This window comes from Citrus sinensis, mitochondrion (genome assembly GCF_022201045.2).
Source record: "Citrus sinensis mitochondrion, complete genome".
In the NCBI taxonomy this organism is placed as follows: Eukaryota; Viridiplantae; Streptophyta; class Magnoliopsida; order Sapindales; family Rutaceae; genus Citrus; species Citrus sinensis.
The window spans coordinates 118,385-136,542 of record NC_037463.1 but is presented as its reverse complement, the minus strand read 5'-3'; the positions used below and the strand labels follow the sequence as shown (position 1 = coordinate 136,542).

The 18,158-nt window shown below is 43.4% G+C and overlaps 2 protein-coding genes and 1 non-coding gene across 3 annotated transcripts; all 3 read right to left on the bottom strand.

The window, feature by feature from the left end:
• Positions 1-10,967: 10,967 nt before the first annotated feature.
• Positions 10,968-12,701, bottom strand: ccmFN (cytochrome c biogenesis FN). Its single transcript has one exon. The coding sequence runs from the start codon at positions 12,699-12,701 to the stop codon at positions 10,968-10,970; it is 1,734 nt and encodes a 577-aa protein (YP_009477458.1).
• Positions 12,702-15,496: 2,795 nt separating this feature from the next.
• Positions 15,497-15,582, bottom strand: trnI(UAU). The gene has a single exon. It is a non-coding gene; the product is annotated as a tRNA-Ile (tRNA).
• On the bottom strand, positions 15,569-16,321 carry ccmC (cytochrome c biogenesis C). Its single transcript has one exon. It carries the CDS (start codon positions 16,319-16,321, stop codon positions 15,569-15,571), a length of 753 nt encoding a protein of 250 aa, YP_009477457.1.
• Positions 16,322-18,158: the final 1,837 nt, after the last annotated feature.

The following is an 18,158-nucleotide window of genomic DNA, read 5'->3' as shown; positions in this document are numbered from 1 at the left end:
GCTATTATGGTCACTCTAAATCTATTCTTCACCGGGCTCCGGCCTCTTTAGGGTTTGGGCATACTAAGTATGAGGTCGAATCTGATGAAGAAGCAAGTCTCGAGACCACGCAAACGCGGGTTTTGCATAAATAGGTTTTTTCTCCAAGGGAGACTTCCAAAATATCTTGGTCAATCTCGTAAGGCGGAGGACTCTCTTTGCTTGACACTCCCCACGGGGGGAGGCTCTTTTCTCCAACAGACCAGGGAGTGAGTATACGACATCCATCATAGGATACAGTGGCATATGGAACTCCAAACCTAAGGTCTAAAGCAGGCCAAGGCCGGCTCTGAAACTATGGGGAGGCGTGGAGTAGGTCTGTGAAGCAAGTGGACTTCTAGCCTCTATTAGCCAACATGTTACAAGCTTAGCCCGGTTTGAAAGAAACTAGTTGATGTCTATTTGAGAACACAGATAGCTGTTCCTGTTCCGGAATTCAAGCAGGTAAGGTGCTTACGTAATAGGGGCTTTTTCTTTCCTCTCCTATCAGTTCTGTTCCAATTAGCTCTTTAGTCTTGCTAAGAACTTACTTAAGAGGGGTTGCTAGCCGAGATAAGGACTAGTACCAGTTTTATATTTTAGTTCCACTCTTGTTGTTGCTAAGGCAGGAAAGGCAGATCTGTTCCCAGCTGTTAGTGGTCAGGCAAGGCGAGAGGATTCTGGTGGTGGCTTAGTGAAAAAGCAGGCCGGAACTGCTGATAACTTGATAGTCTAGTGTTCGCCTTTCTTTCTCTTTCGTCAAGGCCTACTGACCCGCCGGTGAACAGCCTGTTACTAAATAATAACTAGTGATGAAAAACAACGGAAGCCTCATCCCCACTACGGAAAGGTTCCCAGTTCCTATGAATCTTGAGTCTGAGGTAACCTTGAGTCAATAGGTAAAACATCGAATAGGAAGCCTTTTGATAAAAAGTTATCCCGAAGCAGATGTAATGAATGGTTTCTATCCCCAGATGAGGTAGGTTAGACTTTTGCTACGGAAACAGAAAGAGATCCGTCGGAATAGGCTAGGGGATTCAGTTCATCAAATGTATCTAGAGGCCTAAAGAAAACCATGAATTTCATGTGGGCGACTGTACCTGAGAAGAGGGTTTGCCTGACCTTGCTTAGAATCTTCAATTAGTGCTCATAAGGAGAATCTAGCTTCGTACAAGAAGGCATTAGAGCACTCACGGGAATGAATTTATCAAAGATGTAACTCAGGATCTGATTGATGAGTATAATAAGCAATATGGAGTCTCAGATAGGGAGACTGCTAATAAGGTACTATCAGGGTCATCAGAAGCATTGTTTAGCTTTTGCAAACCACAGGGGTGGAACTCTGGCAAGCAATTCAGCTTGTTCCACATCGTCAAATGCTATCCCATCTTTCTTAAAGTGAGTGATGTCGGAAAAACGTTGTTTGATCTATATATTCGTCAACGGGATAGCGGAAAAGAAATCACAATTCTACCTTACCGGGAAGGGTCACCAAAAGAGAAATCAATCCTACCTCTTTGCCCAGAGGTCTCGATCAGGAACATCTACCTCTCAATCTGAATATGGAACAACGACTGACTGACGCATGGGCTCCTTCTTCACTTCAACTCCTGGAAGGGCATTTTCCCGTTAGAGGGAGCTCAATAGGTGTTTATGTTTACGCTATTAATTAATTAAGAAATCCTACCGCCCTTCTCTAAATAGATGACATAGATAAGTTCCGAATTCGTTTGTATAGGCGACACTGCTCATTAGACAAACAAGAAATGTGGTAACCATTAGTTTCTTAGCTACACTTTGCAGTGGAACCTCTCGTCTTATACCCCGGGAGTCTAAGGTTTCAGACTCTGTGTCTGTGCTTATATCTTCCCCCGAGAGAGGGGCATCTATGAGACTTTCGGGGGCCTGCATGAGAAATCTCAAACTATTTTTGTATAAATCCACGACAGGATTAATAACATCCTCCGACCATCCTTGTGTGCTTTCCCTGACACTATTTACTATATAAGGGGATAAGATTTCGGTATAAGTTAAATTCTCTAAGGAAAGCATAATATCAGGAAGTAAAGAGAACCAGATTTGAAAACCCATGCAGATAGCTAAATTCATTGAGTCCATGTTAGCTCTATATACCCGTTGGTAGTAAGAGATCGCCTCATATTCATACCCCCTCCATAGGAAATTGCTGAAACCCTCGTAAATATTTTGGGACCTCCGCTGTCGCCTTCGTAATATATTAGGGACTATTAATGCGAAACCCACCTCGAATTCTATCATTCGAAGGTATTGGAATATTCGAATCCTCTGAGGAATTCTTTGACTATCTATGAGATGATTATAAATATGAGACCTATATTTATTAGCAAGAATAGTGGCCAAAGGAATGGGTAACGGTCTCCTCATGATGAGGAGATGCCTACTTATAGATACGACCGCGGAAGCTAAATACCGCGCTGATGCGGGATAAAGGAATGATGGATATGCACAAAGCATGGTTGACTTAAGGAACTCTTTAGAAGACCTATCTTTAAGATGTAAGATTTTGTACTGACTCATCTGAGTCATTAATAGGGATGAGGTGGGTTCGTGGGGAACCAGCCTGCATCCAGAGTTACCACGTGCAATGAATATAAAATTCCAAATAATATCGATGTTGTACAATAATGATGTCATCATAGCATTTATTTTACTCATATATCTGTAGGATTTGCCCTTCTAGGGATAACAAAAGTTTACCGCCACTACAAGGCACACGGGACCCCCCTGATCGATACTAAATATGTTACCACACTTCATTTTTAGATTTAAGAATAGTTTATCCATACAATCTTCAAAGTGATTATAATCATAACCGCCAAAAGGTATATCCTCACTTTTCCATCTATAATTAGTGGGTAATGATACAATTACCTCATTCACATACCTGGTATAATTCCATTCTGGAAAGCATTTAGTAAAAATATTATCGAGATGTATTAAATAAAAATTCAGAAGGACTTCGGACAGATAACCTGAGGGTGGTATACTCATAGCCCCATCATACACCCCATCTTCATCTATGATATCTAAATAGAGGAAATTAGATAATAAATCTAGTATCTTATCATCCTTAATCATTTTAGAAAGTTTAAACAAAAGTTTCGGGCGATTTATTATTGATAGCGTACTAAATAAATCAGATATATAAACCCTATCTATATTCCTGCTTGTAGCAACATAATCATAATATTCTAACAAACTCGTTTTAAATCCAAAAGATATATTCTCCTTTAACATATTATTCTCAATAATATTATTGTTTATCATCAAACCTAGAGCAATTAAGACAAGGGTGTCTCCACCAGCTTTAGGTGAGAATTCTATATATTGATTAGAATTAATACGTATGAGGCGGCTATTATTAAATTTATTATTGCTTATCTGAAGGATTTCAGATAAGGGATTGACTTAACCAGAATAGGTGACAATGTGTATGTGCAATTCAATATACATTGTATAATATATTTCACTTCAAATTCAGTTAAGTTTGGAAACAGAATTTTATTGTGGTAGTAATAACTTTCAATTATTTCAGCAAGTCTTGGTAAACAACAATACGTAGGTTCATATACAGTAACAAGTTTTTTCATGGTGTTATTATTCTATTTTTGAATGGTGTTATTATTTTTCAATTTTTTATTCCTCGTTTTTTTTAGAAGTCCTCTTCTGTGTGTAGAACATTGTGAACATGGTCCTCAAGGACTTCATGGTTCCCAATGGGATCACCCGAGATATATTCTTACGAATTTTCATCGGTTTTAACAGAAGCACCTAATAAGTAATAAGGTGGGAAGTATCCTTGCTATTATACTTCCTATAGTTATTCAAATAGAATCATCTATTTGATTGATTCTCCTTTTATATCTATATATAAGATCGATAAGGAGGGGAGGAGAATCTGTGCCCCTGGGCTCTCTCTGGGTTTCTTGATTTTTATAATAGGAACCCTAAATCACTAAGATAAGGAGGAGATTTCTGAAAGCTCGAAGAATGATTTTACGTAGGGTGACTACAATTCTTATTTCTTAGTTACAGAAAGCCCTTCTCAAGGAAGTAAGCCAAGAGCCACTCATCTGAGCCAGCTGATTCTAATTCTGCTGCGCCGGTGCGCAAAGCAAGCACGCTTAGACTGCGATGCGCAATATTTGGTCTGCCTATCATTGTCCATTAAGGGTAAGGGCTGACTCCGCTAGGCAAGAGGACCACTACTGGGATTATTCAACTACTAACTGATGACCAGGGGACTACTCTTCTTCCTCCACTACTGATATTGACTGATCCGTTGATAGGATAGCGGAGGCAGTTGAGAGTATATCCGGAGAAAGATAAAGAACCTATGCAGCCGTAGGGAACACAAAGAGCTCGTTCAGTTTCGTGTTTGGCGAAACCCATTAATTAAACAAAGGGCCTGTCTTAAGCATATTGATTCGATTTCGACATCGAATTAGACTCATCCAACGCGGAATCGACTCAAGGAGAAAGAATGGTGTCTTTGGTCTTCTATGGAAGCGAAGTAGGTTACTCTATGTGAATGTGAATTCACGATGTCGGACTGGATAAACTATCTCAAAAGTAAACCCCAATTGAAAGGGGGTGATTAGTACACCAAAGGTAGTAACTATAAGGTAGAAGTTTGGGTTGATTCGATTCCCCGCTTGCCAAGTCTTCTTCAAATCCTGCTTCCTCTCTGTCAAAATCTTTCTCTTCCATCTTTTTGGTAGAATCTGATTGTTCCAGTGGTATTAGAATGATAGGCGAGCTCAGTATTGAAAGAGGAGAATTCAAAGAAAAGAGGAATCCGTGTTCTAAGTCCTGATCACAGATATGACGGTGACCTTAAGTTTAGGCAAGGGAGCCAGAGAGTATCCAACCGATCCGCTGCCTTAGAACCTGGGGTCTGGAGAACTACTAGCCTTGATTCCTTGTGCTTTGCTTCCCTCCTCCATTGGCCGATCGCCTTCTGAAATCGCAAAGACAGGTATACGAGTACGAGTCTTCCTTTGAAAGAAGTGTGCTTTTCGCGGAGCTAAATTGAATCGATACCACAACACAAATCCAATAAGTAAGTGAGGAACTCTTTCTTTTTGGAGAGCTAGGTTTGAATTAAAGACGCTTCCCGAAGCTAGGGATATCTTCAGCTTCACTTCGTCCACCCTGCACTTTGAAACTGAGCTGAGCGTCTGAAAGTTCCATTCAAGTTCATAGAAGATATCCATATCTTCTTACGTTCTGCTGCTCTTCACTATTTCCCCGTCTCTCACTATCAGGATCAGTCGTCCCTAGCCCGCTCTCTGTGCTCGCGGACAGTCTTACTATTACGCTCGTATCTTACTCGTTTTCAAGTATGTAACTCGTTTATTCCGCATGTAGCCCACGAAAAATTGCGTCTTTTCAAAGATCTCGGCAGTTTAGAATGATTCATTCCATCAAGAATAGCTTAGTGAACCTTTCGAGCCAAGCACCTTTCCAATATCTATGGTTATGCTCGGGGGTCAGTTTCCTTTTTGCTGCTACTACTACTACATCAGTCAAATAGTTTGAATGCCTAATTAGATGCGGTTTAGGCCATTGGATGGCATTTCCAAGTGACATGCTTCTTCCAAGTGAGATGGCTTTCGAGAGGTCTAACTAAGGTACAAGGTACTCGACTCACTTTTCTTGTGCAGGTATAGGAAGATTCCTTATTCCCTCCTTCTACGTAGCTTTTATCTGGAAAAACAAAAAAGAAAAGCCCCTTCCCCTTAGTGGGTTCATGTGCGGATAGCTCTTTGCCGGTCTTTTTTTCTTTTCAAAAAAAAGGGGAAGCAACGCGGGCAGGCAGAACCTTTCTTCCCATCAGGGAACTTCAAACATATTGAAAAAAGTCCCACTCAGAATGAGATAATACAAGAACATGGACATCCTTAAGTGAAAGTTAAGGCAAGGGGGGGGCTGCTAGAGTACAGTATTCTGTAGCGGACATGGCCTAGCTTTCCTTTCCGTCTATGGCTAAGGCTATGATCCCGTCAAGCCGAATGTATGTCATGGAAAAGTCTACCTCGAGTTTACCGGTGGCTTTCTCACTCACTCCGGACATCCGGAAAGCCTGAAACCAGAGGGCTATAATGCTTTTCTCCTTTAGATGCTGTCTTAATACTCTTCATATTATATGTGTGCAATACATATAATTATACCTTTATCTTTAGAAATAAAAATGATATTCCTTCATTTTTTGCAGCCACTCTATAGACAAGAAAAAGATCAACATAGAATAGGATCTATCTAAATAGGGAATCTAAGGGCGCTAACGAAGGATAGATTGGGCTTGCTGCTAGGGGAGACCTACCTATCGGCTTGATTAGCTGCCCGGAGATCTCTTCCTTCCTGCTTGCTTATGCTCAAAAACGGATTATGCCTTTTGGTCAAGCTGATCGGGGAGGAGGTGGAGTTCGTACTATATTCTAGCCTTTCTCCCTTTTTTATAAAAAAAATGTTATATTTCCTCCTCTTTTTCATTCTTTTTTTTAATAGTTCCGCCGTGTGAAGGTGAATTAAGATCCCATTCCCATGGCCAATTTCGTTTTTATTTATATAAAGAGTAAAGAGTGCAGATCTTCCACTTTTTTCGACAGCCATAATCTAAATTAAATAGAGATGTTCGGATAACTTATAATGATCAGATCATCAACATAAACCAAAAAGTGCAATAGTAACGATGTAAGACTCCTCCTTCTTAGCTCTTAGCTTTTCGCTTTGAAGAGGACCGAAAAAGTGGAGATTCTTTAAAAAAAAAGGGAATTTCAAAGTCAAGGCTAGTGAAAGGAAAGGTTATTCAATTCAATATAAATCTTCAATAAAGTAAAAAGAATAGTCACTGCTTAGGTTCAGGCACTTTCACCAGTACTTTTTCCAGCAGAAGGAATTGGAGTAGCAGTTGCAGATCGATACGCAGTCCATCTTCAAGAGATGAGCTATTACGCCAAAGGTTTCTTTATTTCAAGGTTAAGTAGCCAAGTCAGAAGAGGGCTCACCAACCACCAGGAAAGAGGTCTTTATGGGGAGCGTCTGGTGCTCCATTATAAAAAAAATCACGGCAGCATTTAGGACGGTCTCTTCTACCGGCTAGCTTCTTTCAAGGCAAGGGGAGCTCATCTATTCATTTCCCTCTTACGAGCCTATGCTCAGGATGTTCTTCGATCCCAGCAAGTTCTTCGCTCGTGGGCTACCCTCTTAGCCCGTTCTAAGCTTAGATCAATACCTAATGATACAGGTTCCATCAATTTAATTTCCTCGGCCCTGAGCTTTTTGAGATCAAGAAAACAAGCCTTTTGGTGCTAAAATAACTCCCCTTGGGTAAGGAAGTTTTGGTAAGGACGTCAAGAATATACGTCCGAGGGTTAATAAAAAAATTAAGTGATCGGAGGAGGAGTCCTCCCTCGCCTTTACTTCAAACTCCTAAAGCCTTCGAGCAGAACTCAAAGCGATCATAGCGCGGATCCACTTACCTACATAGCCATTCTTGCGGATCCGGGCGTGGTTGTTTCGCAAAATTTCGCTTTCAGTTCGTAGAGTGGATCAAACATGTGTTCCGCTTGATTCGTTGGTGCAGTCACTTCGTCATCTTATGATTTGAAACTTGATTCCGCCTACACAAACAACGTAGTTGTTGCTTGGTGATTTTCGTTTGCTTTGTGTGCTCCTTCGGTTTTCTAGTAGCAAGATCTGGCTTTTGGTTTGAAGATTGAATCAGTGGTCAGCCTGTGCTTGAACGACGGCATTCCAAGAAGCAACTTCCTATGTTATGGGATAGTCCCCTATTGATGGGCTTGATATTGGTTCAAATACCATTCGTGAGGTAACTCTGCCTCTTCACTAGAGTCGAGTTAAAGATAGCATAGCCTTTGATCAATAGGAAGATTGAGACTAGAAGTCTAGTCTCTCTCAGGTCCAGTTTCGATCTCGAACTAACTTACTTTACTTAATAGGCCGGAAGAGAGAGAGATCAACGACGGAGCTACTAGCTACTAGTTGGAAAGGACGAGACCACCTTTCGTACATTTCTACTGGTCAAGACATTCGAATAGCGAACGAAAGACCAGGAGATTGGATCTAGAAAGCACTTCCAGCAGGGTTGACGGCTGTGTGGCCCTCATTCAGCTGGAAGTAGGAAATCAATCCCGGCACGACCGATGACTTAGTCTCCTTCTCCGCTTCGACTCAACCACCTAACCTCTTAGAAAAGACCCGATAGATAGCAGCTACCTAAGGCGCTTTTAAGCCCTTCACCAATCACGGTCTTTCATCTAGTAAGTCCGAGTACTATGTTCTCCAAGCTTGACTAATAGAATAGGCAGGCCTTTTAGAGAGCAGTAGAATTAAGGGTTAGCTCTGCCTTCTTTCCAGCATAAACCGCGAATTTACCATCTGTTATGGCCTCGTAACTATTAGACTTGAAAGAAACGAGAAAGATCATAAAAGTTTTCAAAAAAAGAACAAAGACAAGGATTTACCTATAGGAGAATCCTGTCTACAATCATCGACTACTCGAAAGTCAACTCATCTCGGAGCATGGAAAGAAAGAGAAAGCCAAGGAATCGAATTACTTTTTTCTGACAAAGAGAAGGCTGAATATGGACATTCAATTGGATCTTTAGGCTTTGCTTTCAAGACTCCCGCGTGAGATACTCCAGCTTTCAAGAAATTAAGGGATGTAAGTGATTAGCTTAGGACTCCAACAGGTCAAACCCCCAGAAAGGGCAAAGCAACTGCAATTAGATCAACTGAAACTTACAGGGCAGCGGGAAAGCTACTCCAAGTAAACTGACTAGCCTACGCTAAAGAACCTCTTCGCTTTGCTTTGTTCGAGTCACTTTGTCCCTCTAAACAAGGGAATTTGAAAGCTTTCGTGTGAAGAGTAAAGGTCAAGCTAGAAAGCCAGGTTCTTTCACCAATCCATCGAGTGTAATTCCTGCTATTGGGAGTTCTGCATTAAAGTAGAAGCTAGCAAAGCAAGCCAGGGAAGCTAATTGCGACAGTTAAGCTCTTTCAAGTTTGTAATCTTTTGAAACCTGTTACAGATCCTGTTAGCAAGCCATTTCTTTTTAGCCAGTTTCAGGCCAGGCCATTGCTTCTGGATAAGCCATGGAAGACTCTGGAGTTTCAGTGTCCGTAACAGTTTTTCCTCCTGCCATGGGGAGTTCCCCACCAGTCCCTCATCTAGTAGACTTCGTATCCGTCCCCTGTCCTAAAGTCCTAAGGTCTTCACCTGTTCTTTGCCAAAAAGTTAGTTTAAGTTCTAAGCCCATCTTTAGTTGGAGTTCTCCTGCAGCCCTTGGGAATGACCTTAATCGAGAGGGAATTTACTTTGGTTGTCGGTCCAGTTCCAGTATAAATATTCCAGTCTAAATAAATAGGGGCAGCCTTCTAGGATGATGACCAAGAAGCCGTCTTTCTAGTATGATCGCAGAGCTAGAGTCGGCTCACCAATTCATTTCTGGGGAAGGGGCCTTGTGCCTCCCTACATGCATAATCTATCCCGAGCTAGGTCTCACGTGCCGGGACCTCCTTATGAAGCATGCTTATCAGAGAGGTCGAGGGAGCATTTCGAGGCAAGTTTCCGGCCAGCCGATGAGAGTTTGCTTAGGAAAACAGGTAAGAGATTGAAAGGCGTATTTCAAGCAAACCTGTTAGCGATGTACTTCTAATTAGATCAGTTAAGCCATCCGTAAAGGTCAAGCCCTGTCACTCGACTTGGGAGAATCATTCTTTTTCTCAAATCTTCTTATTCTCCTGGCCAGTTCCTCTCCGCGAACTATTAGATCTATCTTAGCTTTTTTATGAGAATACTATAGAGTTACGAAGTAACGTAAGAGCGATTAAGCGTAAGAGCGTAGTTTACGTAGCGTAAGACCTTTTTCTTTGAAAAAGCGATAGCTAGAGCGAGCGGAATACTTGAAGCGAGTATATAAAGAACTAGAGTAGAAAAAGCGACTAGTTGGAGAGAGGGGAAGAGCTTCACTCAATCCCTGCCTTTGCATCTTTCTTCTCTGAGCCCGGTATCAAAATGCTTGACTATCTCCCCGAATGAGACAGATTTCCTCTCTCTGCTCTGGAATCAGGAAGGAGAATGTCACTATGGGAAAATAGAATGAGCATGCGTCGGCCTATGCTCAGGGTCACTCTTTTCATATCTCACGCCCGTTGGCCACTAAAGCGAAGTGATCAGACGCCCGTTGGCCACTAAAGCGTAGTGATCAGAATATTAATCCAACAGCAAATATCATCTCATCTCACGCCCGTTGGCCTGATGTTCGAAAAGAGCGGATTTGTTCAAGCAAGCTAATCAAATTTCCCTTTCTAGGGTAGGGTTACGGTACGATGTCATTACTCTCTTTTGCTCTCTCACCCCTTGAAGAAGAGCGAACAGCTGATCTTTCCTGGTCCTTTCGAACCAGTCTTTCTAAACCTGGAAAAATACTTTGGCTACGATTCGATCTCGAAAGCCCAGACTTCATAAAAGGCGACTGCCTCTTCCACTGCTACATGAACCATCCGCTTCTTTTCCGATGCTGCTTCAAATAAGTGAATAGATCTTTGTGATTCGGTTCCTTTTCCTTGGTGTGGAAAGATCTCTGCCATAAAACAAAAACAGAGAGCTCGTAGGCCTTGACCTTATTCTATAGTATAGAACAGAGGGAGGCATTCTGGGCCGACTACTACGACTACATGCGCATCTAGTGCAGTGGCTTGGAATAAAAACCTTGACCATCTTCCGAAGTTCTAAATAATCTACTGATCAAAGGCTGTAGGGGCGGACTGCTCTACATTCAGCCACGCCACAGTGACCCCCGAAGCGATCTTCTTCTAGTTGCGGGGCGAAATCCGGCATCCAATTACTGGCTCTGAATAACCGGCCCAGCAATAAGTTAAGTTCAATTCTTCCATAACATAACGGGGCGGGGTTGCGCGCGAGCCGAGTGACGTAGGTGCACAAGAGTACTTCGCGCCACAACCATCTCTTTTTTATAGGTTCTACGGACCGATGCCTGCTGCTTCATCTGGGAGAAAAGAATCATAGATATGCCGGTCATTAGAAGGAAGAATCGCCATAAAAAGATTCCTCGTGTATCATCTGTAGCAAAACTATGAACGGGAGCTAGCAATCCGGACCGTATTGAAAAGGTTCCTGAGACACAGCATGGAAGAGTCACAATATTAAGAAACGAGGTCCAAGAATGAAGAAGGGGTAGAATTACTGAATGAATACGAGCTGTGGCTAATACCCGAGGCATAAAAGAAGCATTTTCTACGGGATCCCGAAACCACCAGCCACCCCGACCTAATTCATGATAAGCCCACCAACTTCCTGGCAAGATGCCTACGGTTAAAAACCACCAACATGTCAAGATCCAAATTCGAATTGGTTCCTGGTCCTGGTCAGAGACCACTGTGTTCGCGCCGGCGGTCCAACAAAGAGGCGAAGTAGTGGTATCTTTCTTTCCATTACGAACGACACGCTTCGCCTGCGCCCTCCCCGTGTTCACTAGCGCTCCTGTGCAGAGCGAAGAGAAGGCGAAAAAGCGCCGCCGAAGCAGCATGAGCGGGCTTCTATTGCTACGTAACAATAGAGCAGGATAGCATTTAGCGCCCACATGTTTGGTAAGAAGCTCGCTTGTTATACGGGATCCGACGCATCCAGCAGAGCGAAGCAGCGTTCCATTCTTTTCGGCGGCATCCTTTCGCATTGGCGGCGAGTGGAGTGCCACAATCCCATTCATCATTTTGGATCTACATAAGCCAAAGCCCATAGCACTGGCGACGTCTCCGGCATAAATGCAAGGAGGATGTATAGCTGATATAGGATCTTGTGGAACAGGATTTGATTCTGCAAGCGGTTCGGTACGAACGAAGAAATTTCGAACAAAAGGATCGGAACTCGCTGATAGGAAAGGAGAGAAAAACAAAGCAATGCCAAGAGCTCCGTCAATCCGCTGTTCATCGATAGACGAAGCTCTCTCTTTATCATCTCGTGCCAGATGCAACAAAGGATGAGTTCTTTTTCCTTCTCGCGAACCACGGGAGCGCCTAGCGCCCAGAGGACTATGGATTTTCCTTTCAGGGTAAAGCGGCGCATAAAAAAGGGTTGGTCCGTCAAAAGCAAAAGTCCGGCTCCTTCGCGAACGAAGTTCAGAATCAACAAGGGTTCGTAGAACGAAGGGAGTGTACAACTGGAAAAACCCACTTTTTTGTTCGTAACGAGGGAGAGATAGAATGGAGTTCTTCACGAAGTTCGAGAACAAAAAAAAAAAAAGTTTCTCTATGGCCTCCTCGTTTTGAGACATTATGGCTTTGGGGTCGACCCCGGTAACAAAGAAGGAATCCATAAAAATTGGGGATCCGACACCATGATAAAATACTACCCTCATGATTAGACCATGTCCCTGAGATTTGATAAAAGAAAGGTGCATTAGCGGGTAATACGTTGTAATTGGATAAGTTATTAGGAATATGACGGAACGAAAGACCAAGGAAAGAAAGAAGAATGCACCAAAATGCAGGTGCTGCACCAAACGCTGGTGGTTGTTTCTTGTTGTAAGTGAATGCAAGGAAAAGACCCGGAAATAACGAATAATGAAACAATTCATATATTGACATTTCGTGCTCATTTCCAAATTTCTGCTTTTTTATTCCCATCATCCGGTAACCACAGGATGATCCACAAGAAAGGTGGCAGGATTCGAACCTATGGCCGGCCCGACCCTGACCTGCTGAGTTGGGTGGCCGGGTTAGCACCCCTCGTCGCCTCTGTACCCGAAACAGATGCGCTGCGCTACCCAGCGCTACACCTTGTCTCCCCTACCCCTCTTCTGGTTATGCCATTACCAATCCGGGTAACCCCCGGACCGGCCGCCCCAGACCTAATAAGAACGATTATCCTTATGACCAAACAAGGACCAGCTTACTTACTTCTCGAGCGATAGTTCCACGATCCCGACCAGCAACTTGTTGTGAGTAGGGGCATCCAAGCTTGCCCAACCTAGTAAAGGGGCTTGGAGATAGAGGGGATGAAATCTAACCTTTGCATCGATGTTTAGCAGGGCGGGTCGCTTGAGTGTCAAAACCAAGCGGTGGTTGTTTGTTTTTCCTTGGCTTATCGAACCAGCGTATGCCTATTCCTCCTTTGATGACTCCCAGTAGAGAAAGCCTAAATTTGCCGATGTGGATTGAAAGGAAGTTGTGGATGAACATAGATCCTTCCACCTATCCGGAGTGTTGGAAAGAAAGCAATGGTTTTTGTATTTATTATTTCCCGATCACTGGAAGCAATCTTCATTAGCACAAGGATCCCCTCACAGCAACCTCCACTACAATAGAACCCGACAATGAGTTTACGAAGGCTTCGAGTAGTGCGAGATAGGCTAATCACCAGACTGCTCTGGAATAGGTTAATCGCCGGAGACAAGAACGAGTTAATCTAGTTTCGAGAACATGCCTTACTATACTATAGGGCGTAGAGTTTCTAAGTGAAGGCAAGCGCAACTATAATTATCTATTTCATATCCTCCCTGTCAGCGGGGCAGGTCCGCTATAAAGCCTACCGGCCAGAAAGTCCTCAAGAACGGGAAAGCCGATCAAAAGACTATTCCATAACCGACTCTTGTTGCCGAATCGAGGGGGCTTGGCTTGTACCAGGCTCTAAAAGAGTTTTCTTCGAGCGAGCAGTCTTTCTATCCTTTTTTTGGGGTTGCATGCCTAAGGCAATGTTTTTCGTTTTTGTAGATTGAGATGGATTGATCTTCGCTATCGTGCCTCTTCCTTGTACCAGTGGATGCTGCGGCAGTGCCTAATATGAGTTTGCTCCTGCCTCCTGCCCCAGACAGCTTCGAGTTTCCCATCGATCGATTACAGAGGTTTCCACCACTGAACTTGCTTATGCTCCCCTTTGATCGAGTGCTATTTCTATAAATATAAAAAAGATTGAGTAGGAAAAACTGGAATTGGCTTTAATCGAGATTGCCTCGGTTTCTTAGGCACATGAGGAAGCGGAAGCGGTCTAACATCTTTTCAATCGAAATCCCAATCAAAGACAAGTTCTACCAAGGCCAGGATCTGAAAGAGAAGATTCACTTTACGGAATTCCAAGTGACATGATTCCTTCAGAAGCTAAAGTGGAATGATCGAAGTCTCCTTCAGGTTCAGTCGAAGAGATCGAACGAAGCCTTTTTTTACCATGAACCTGCCACCTCAACTCTTGCAATGGAGAATGAGGACTTTCCATTTATCTGATTCTTCCCAGCGGGAAAACATAGCTCCCTCGGGATTTCGATCTCCATGCCCTGTAGGGAAAGGCTTAACTATGACTCATGTAGGTTAAGAGGCTATCCCTACAAAAAGAAAATGTCTATCTCTTCATCCGTTCAGAACGTCGACCTCGCTCCGAGCAAGCATCGAAGGAATTCCGGGTAGGACTCAAGGAATTGAACCCAGATAGGATAGATACAGCCTGTTACCTTCCGATCCAATTACCGAAGGGTAACTAGGCCGAGTAAGAAGACACTTTGGGATGATTTGCATTTGCCGCTGGCCGAGTTAGTCACGAAGTTGAGATCCACCTATTTATTATATAGGGTAGGGTGACCCGCCTGGATAGCACTGTTGATCCCGACCTCAGATAATATTGGTGACGACTTGGCGGCTCTTTCTCCCGAATCTGATTGATATCGAATCAACTATCGAAAATGAACTAAACTCTAAGCATAGGCGGGCACCTGACCTGCCAAACGTATTGTATTATTCTCCCTGCCAAGTTTACTACCCGCTAACGGATCCGATAAGAGACTCCAATAGCTAGAGTACTCTTCGCTACCGGTACCGGAAAATAAGGCAGGAAGGGCTTTCATTCATAACGAGTAAGTGCCCCGGCAGTCTCTCATTCAGACATTGGAAAAAACACTTTCTTCTAAGATGGTGACGGCGCAAGCAAATACATTCTCCGTGCCTTTAACCCTACGCAGAAGATACTTATGGTCACTGCTAACCCTGGTAAGGATGTATTGTATCATGAGAAGGTAACTGTGCCAAGTATGGGCTCACGCTCTTCGCGGTCCTCGATAGGAAGGGAAAAATCCCCAAATTGCCACAGACAATGCGTCATTGGAGAGGATGAAATGGTTTAGGCTCGCGATAGGGAGCTCCCGGACGCATACGCATAAAGGCATCCATATCGGCTTGCGCTCTTCTCTTACTTGAAGCGGCATGACAGAGTCACTTAGCTCGACGTTAGGAGAGTCAAGGAGGAAAGGAAAGGATTTCGGGCTCAGTGAATGCCTCTATAACGTTGTCATGAATTATACCTGAATGTGTATACACGGAAACCCGAGGTCTCTCATGGGGCATTCAAGCGCCTCTTTAAGCATACTGGCAAACTCTGGTGAGCAGCAATTGAACTGAACGTTCCAAGTGCATCCAGCAGGAATCGAACCTACGAATTTGCCTCTTTATTAGGTTGGTATAGGTTGGGCGCTTTAACCATTCAGCCATGGATGCAAAGAGACTCAGCGAGTGAACTAGGTTTTGGTATTCCTTCTCGAGCTTCGATTTCTTCCGTTAAAGGAGATTCGAGAAAAGATGGAATAGGAAGACGTGTTTCCAGAACAAAGAAGATACGGGTTGAAAAGGGGGAGTTAGCAAAGTTAGACAAGATTGGAATGAGCATAGGAACGTGTATTGATGTACCAGATCGGCTAATGCTCCCAGGTTGATGCGATGTATTCCACCAGTTGACTGAAGACTTGATTATTGGTATATCGATCGGTCCAGCACGAATTGAAATAGAAGCCGGTTCGACAGGAAGCTTTTGAAAACGCAGTGCACCCAGGTAAATAAGGAACGAGATGAATACAGAGGTTAAACGAGCATCCCACACCCAAAAGGTGCCCCACATAGGTCTTCCCCGAAACCCCCCAGTAACTAAGGTAAACAACGTAAAAAAAGCACCCATTTCTATACCGGTTCCGGAAGAGCGAAGAAAAAGGGGATGCTTTGTTAATAGGAACAAGAAAGTGTTTATAGCCGTAGCGATATAAACAAGAATACTCATCCGAGCCGCAGGAACATGTACATACAGAATACGAGAATTTCCACCTTGTTGAAAATCTAGTGGTGCTACCCGAAGACTTAAATGAATAGCCATCGCTGTTAAGAACAACCAAGATCCAATGATAATTTGCGCATAGCTTCTGGTCTTTGACATCAAAAAAGAAGGTTGTAATAACGAAACTGACATGTGAGAATTTGGTCCTAGCTAGTGGAACAAGAAAGACATGGATCTATATTCAATACGCAATCAAAGGATTTCCCCCAACGAAGAATTCCCCCTGCTTTGCTTTGTTTTCGCTCCGCTCGTGCGTGGCACTCCTTGCTCGCGGAGCGGCATACCGAAAAAAGAAAGGTTTTGGAAGAAAAAAAAGTAAATTGCCCAATGTTTCTATTAAGTCAATTAAATTCCATCCAGCTCGAGTTCCTTATTATATAACGCTTCCATCAGTCTCTGATAAGGAAGGCTACGGTGCGTCCCATGGTTCTCCATTATATTCATGTGTTTAGTGTAAGTTTGTAATGATAATGCCTTACCATTAGGGTAGAAGAGGATGCCCCTTATCTGGTGCCTTTTATACATGAGGGAATCCTCGGAAAACCTGTCCGAACGAAGTGCTTTCTCTATCTTTAGTTCCATCAGGAATTGGGTTTCCAAAATGGACTCGCGAACTTCGTCAGACAAAGAACGTCCTAGACTGTTAATACCAAGACGATCGTTGAGTTCTTGGCGCCTCTGTCCGCCCTCCAGTAACGGGTGATAAACCTCCGCAATAGGCGCTGCGGGTTCACCAGGATTGGGAGAGGTCGGGTCCGGTTGGTTTACGCTGGTCTCGGAATTACCAGTGGAACTGCTTCCAAATAAATCGGTCCACCTGAAGCCCCTTCCTCCAGCGCCCTCACCTGATCCTGAGCCAGAGGCCCCCGAAGGAGCCATCATGTTACACGAAATGTTACACGATTCTGAAATGAATAATTTCAGAGACCATGCAACGGCCAAGGCTAGCCCACCTGAGAAGCCCATCTTGATCAATAAAGACGAGATGGTGCGGCTTCCCGCGGCTATGAATGCCTTAGAAAGGAAAACGGAAATAGTTCCATTTTGCCAAGAAGCATAAAGATGGAAGAAGATAGAGTGATAAAGGCAACGAGGAGCAGACACGGGTAGAATTTTCCACTATAGAAACAACGGACCTTATTTGTCATAAAATTGAGATGAAAACAATGAAACCTTTTTGAAAACCGCTTTTTCATCTCTTTTTACTTACCAGTTTTTCAGTCTTTTTCGCCACATAGGAGCTTTGGGAATTGAACCCAAGACAGACCCTTGCCCCTTTCTCGTACTTCGTACTTTTTGCTTTTGTTCACATACGCTTTTTTTGTGGGGCGGTGACTGAAACATTTCCTTTATGTTGATAGAAACAACAAGAGAAAGGCCAGTCACTGAACACCAAGCCAATCTCGATGAAAGTCAAAGCAGCCTTCGGACCCTGACGTGAACGGACGCTTTGTCATTAGAGTGTGTTAAAAAAAACGAGAAAGCTTTTTTCTTTTTTTGTTTACTCAACCCGTAAAGACAAACAAAAAAGGGATCCGCCTCGAATCAAAACGTTCTTTCTTTTCTACGCTTTCTTCTCTTATGATATTTCTAGTTTGATCGAGGGTTCTCCCCAATATGAGATAGGTTGCAGCTATAGTCAGAACTCTAACTGGGCCAATTGCGTAATTATGACCTGAGGTGAGGGTGCGATGCCTATCGAAGAAAGGTTGAAGAAGAATAAGAAACTCCTGGCGTTTTTCTATTAAGTATGCTTCACCGAATCCGTTAGGGCTGATGCTGTGAAAGCCTTGGCGAGGAATAAAAACCTCAATTCTGCATAGTGTTGCATGGCTGAAAGAGTTCGGCGAGTGACCTTGATAGCTAAGTCACAGAGATCATTGAATTGCTGGAGCGCAGTTTACTATGCGAGTGAAGAGATTTAAGCGAGCTAATAGCGAGTGGACTTTGGCAGGTGTCGGTAATCTGT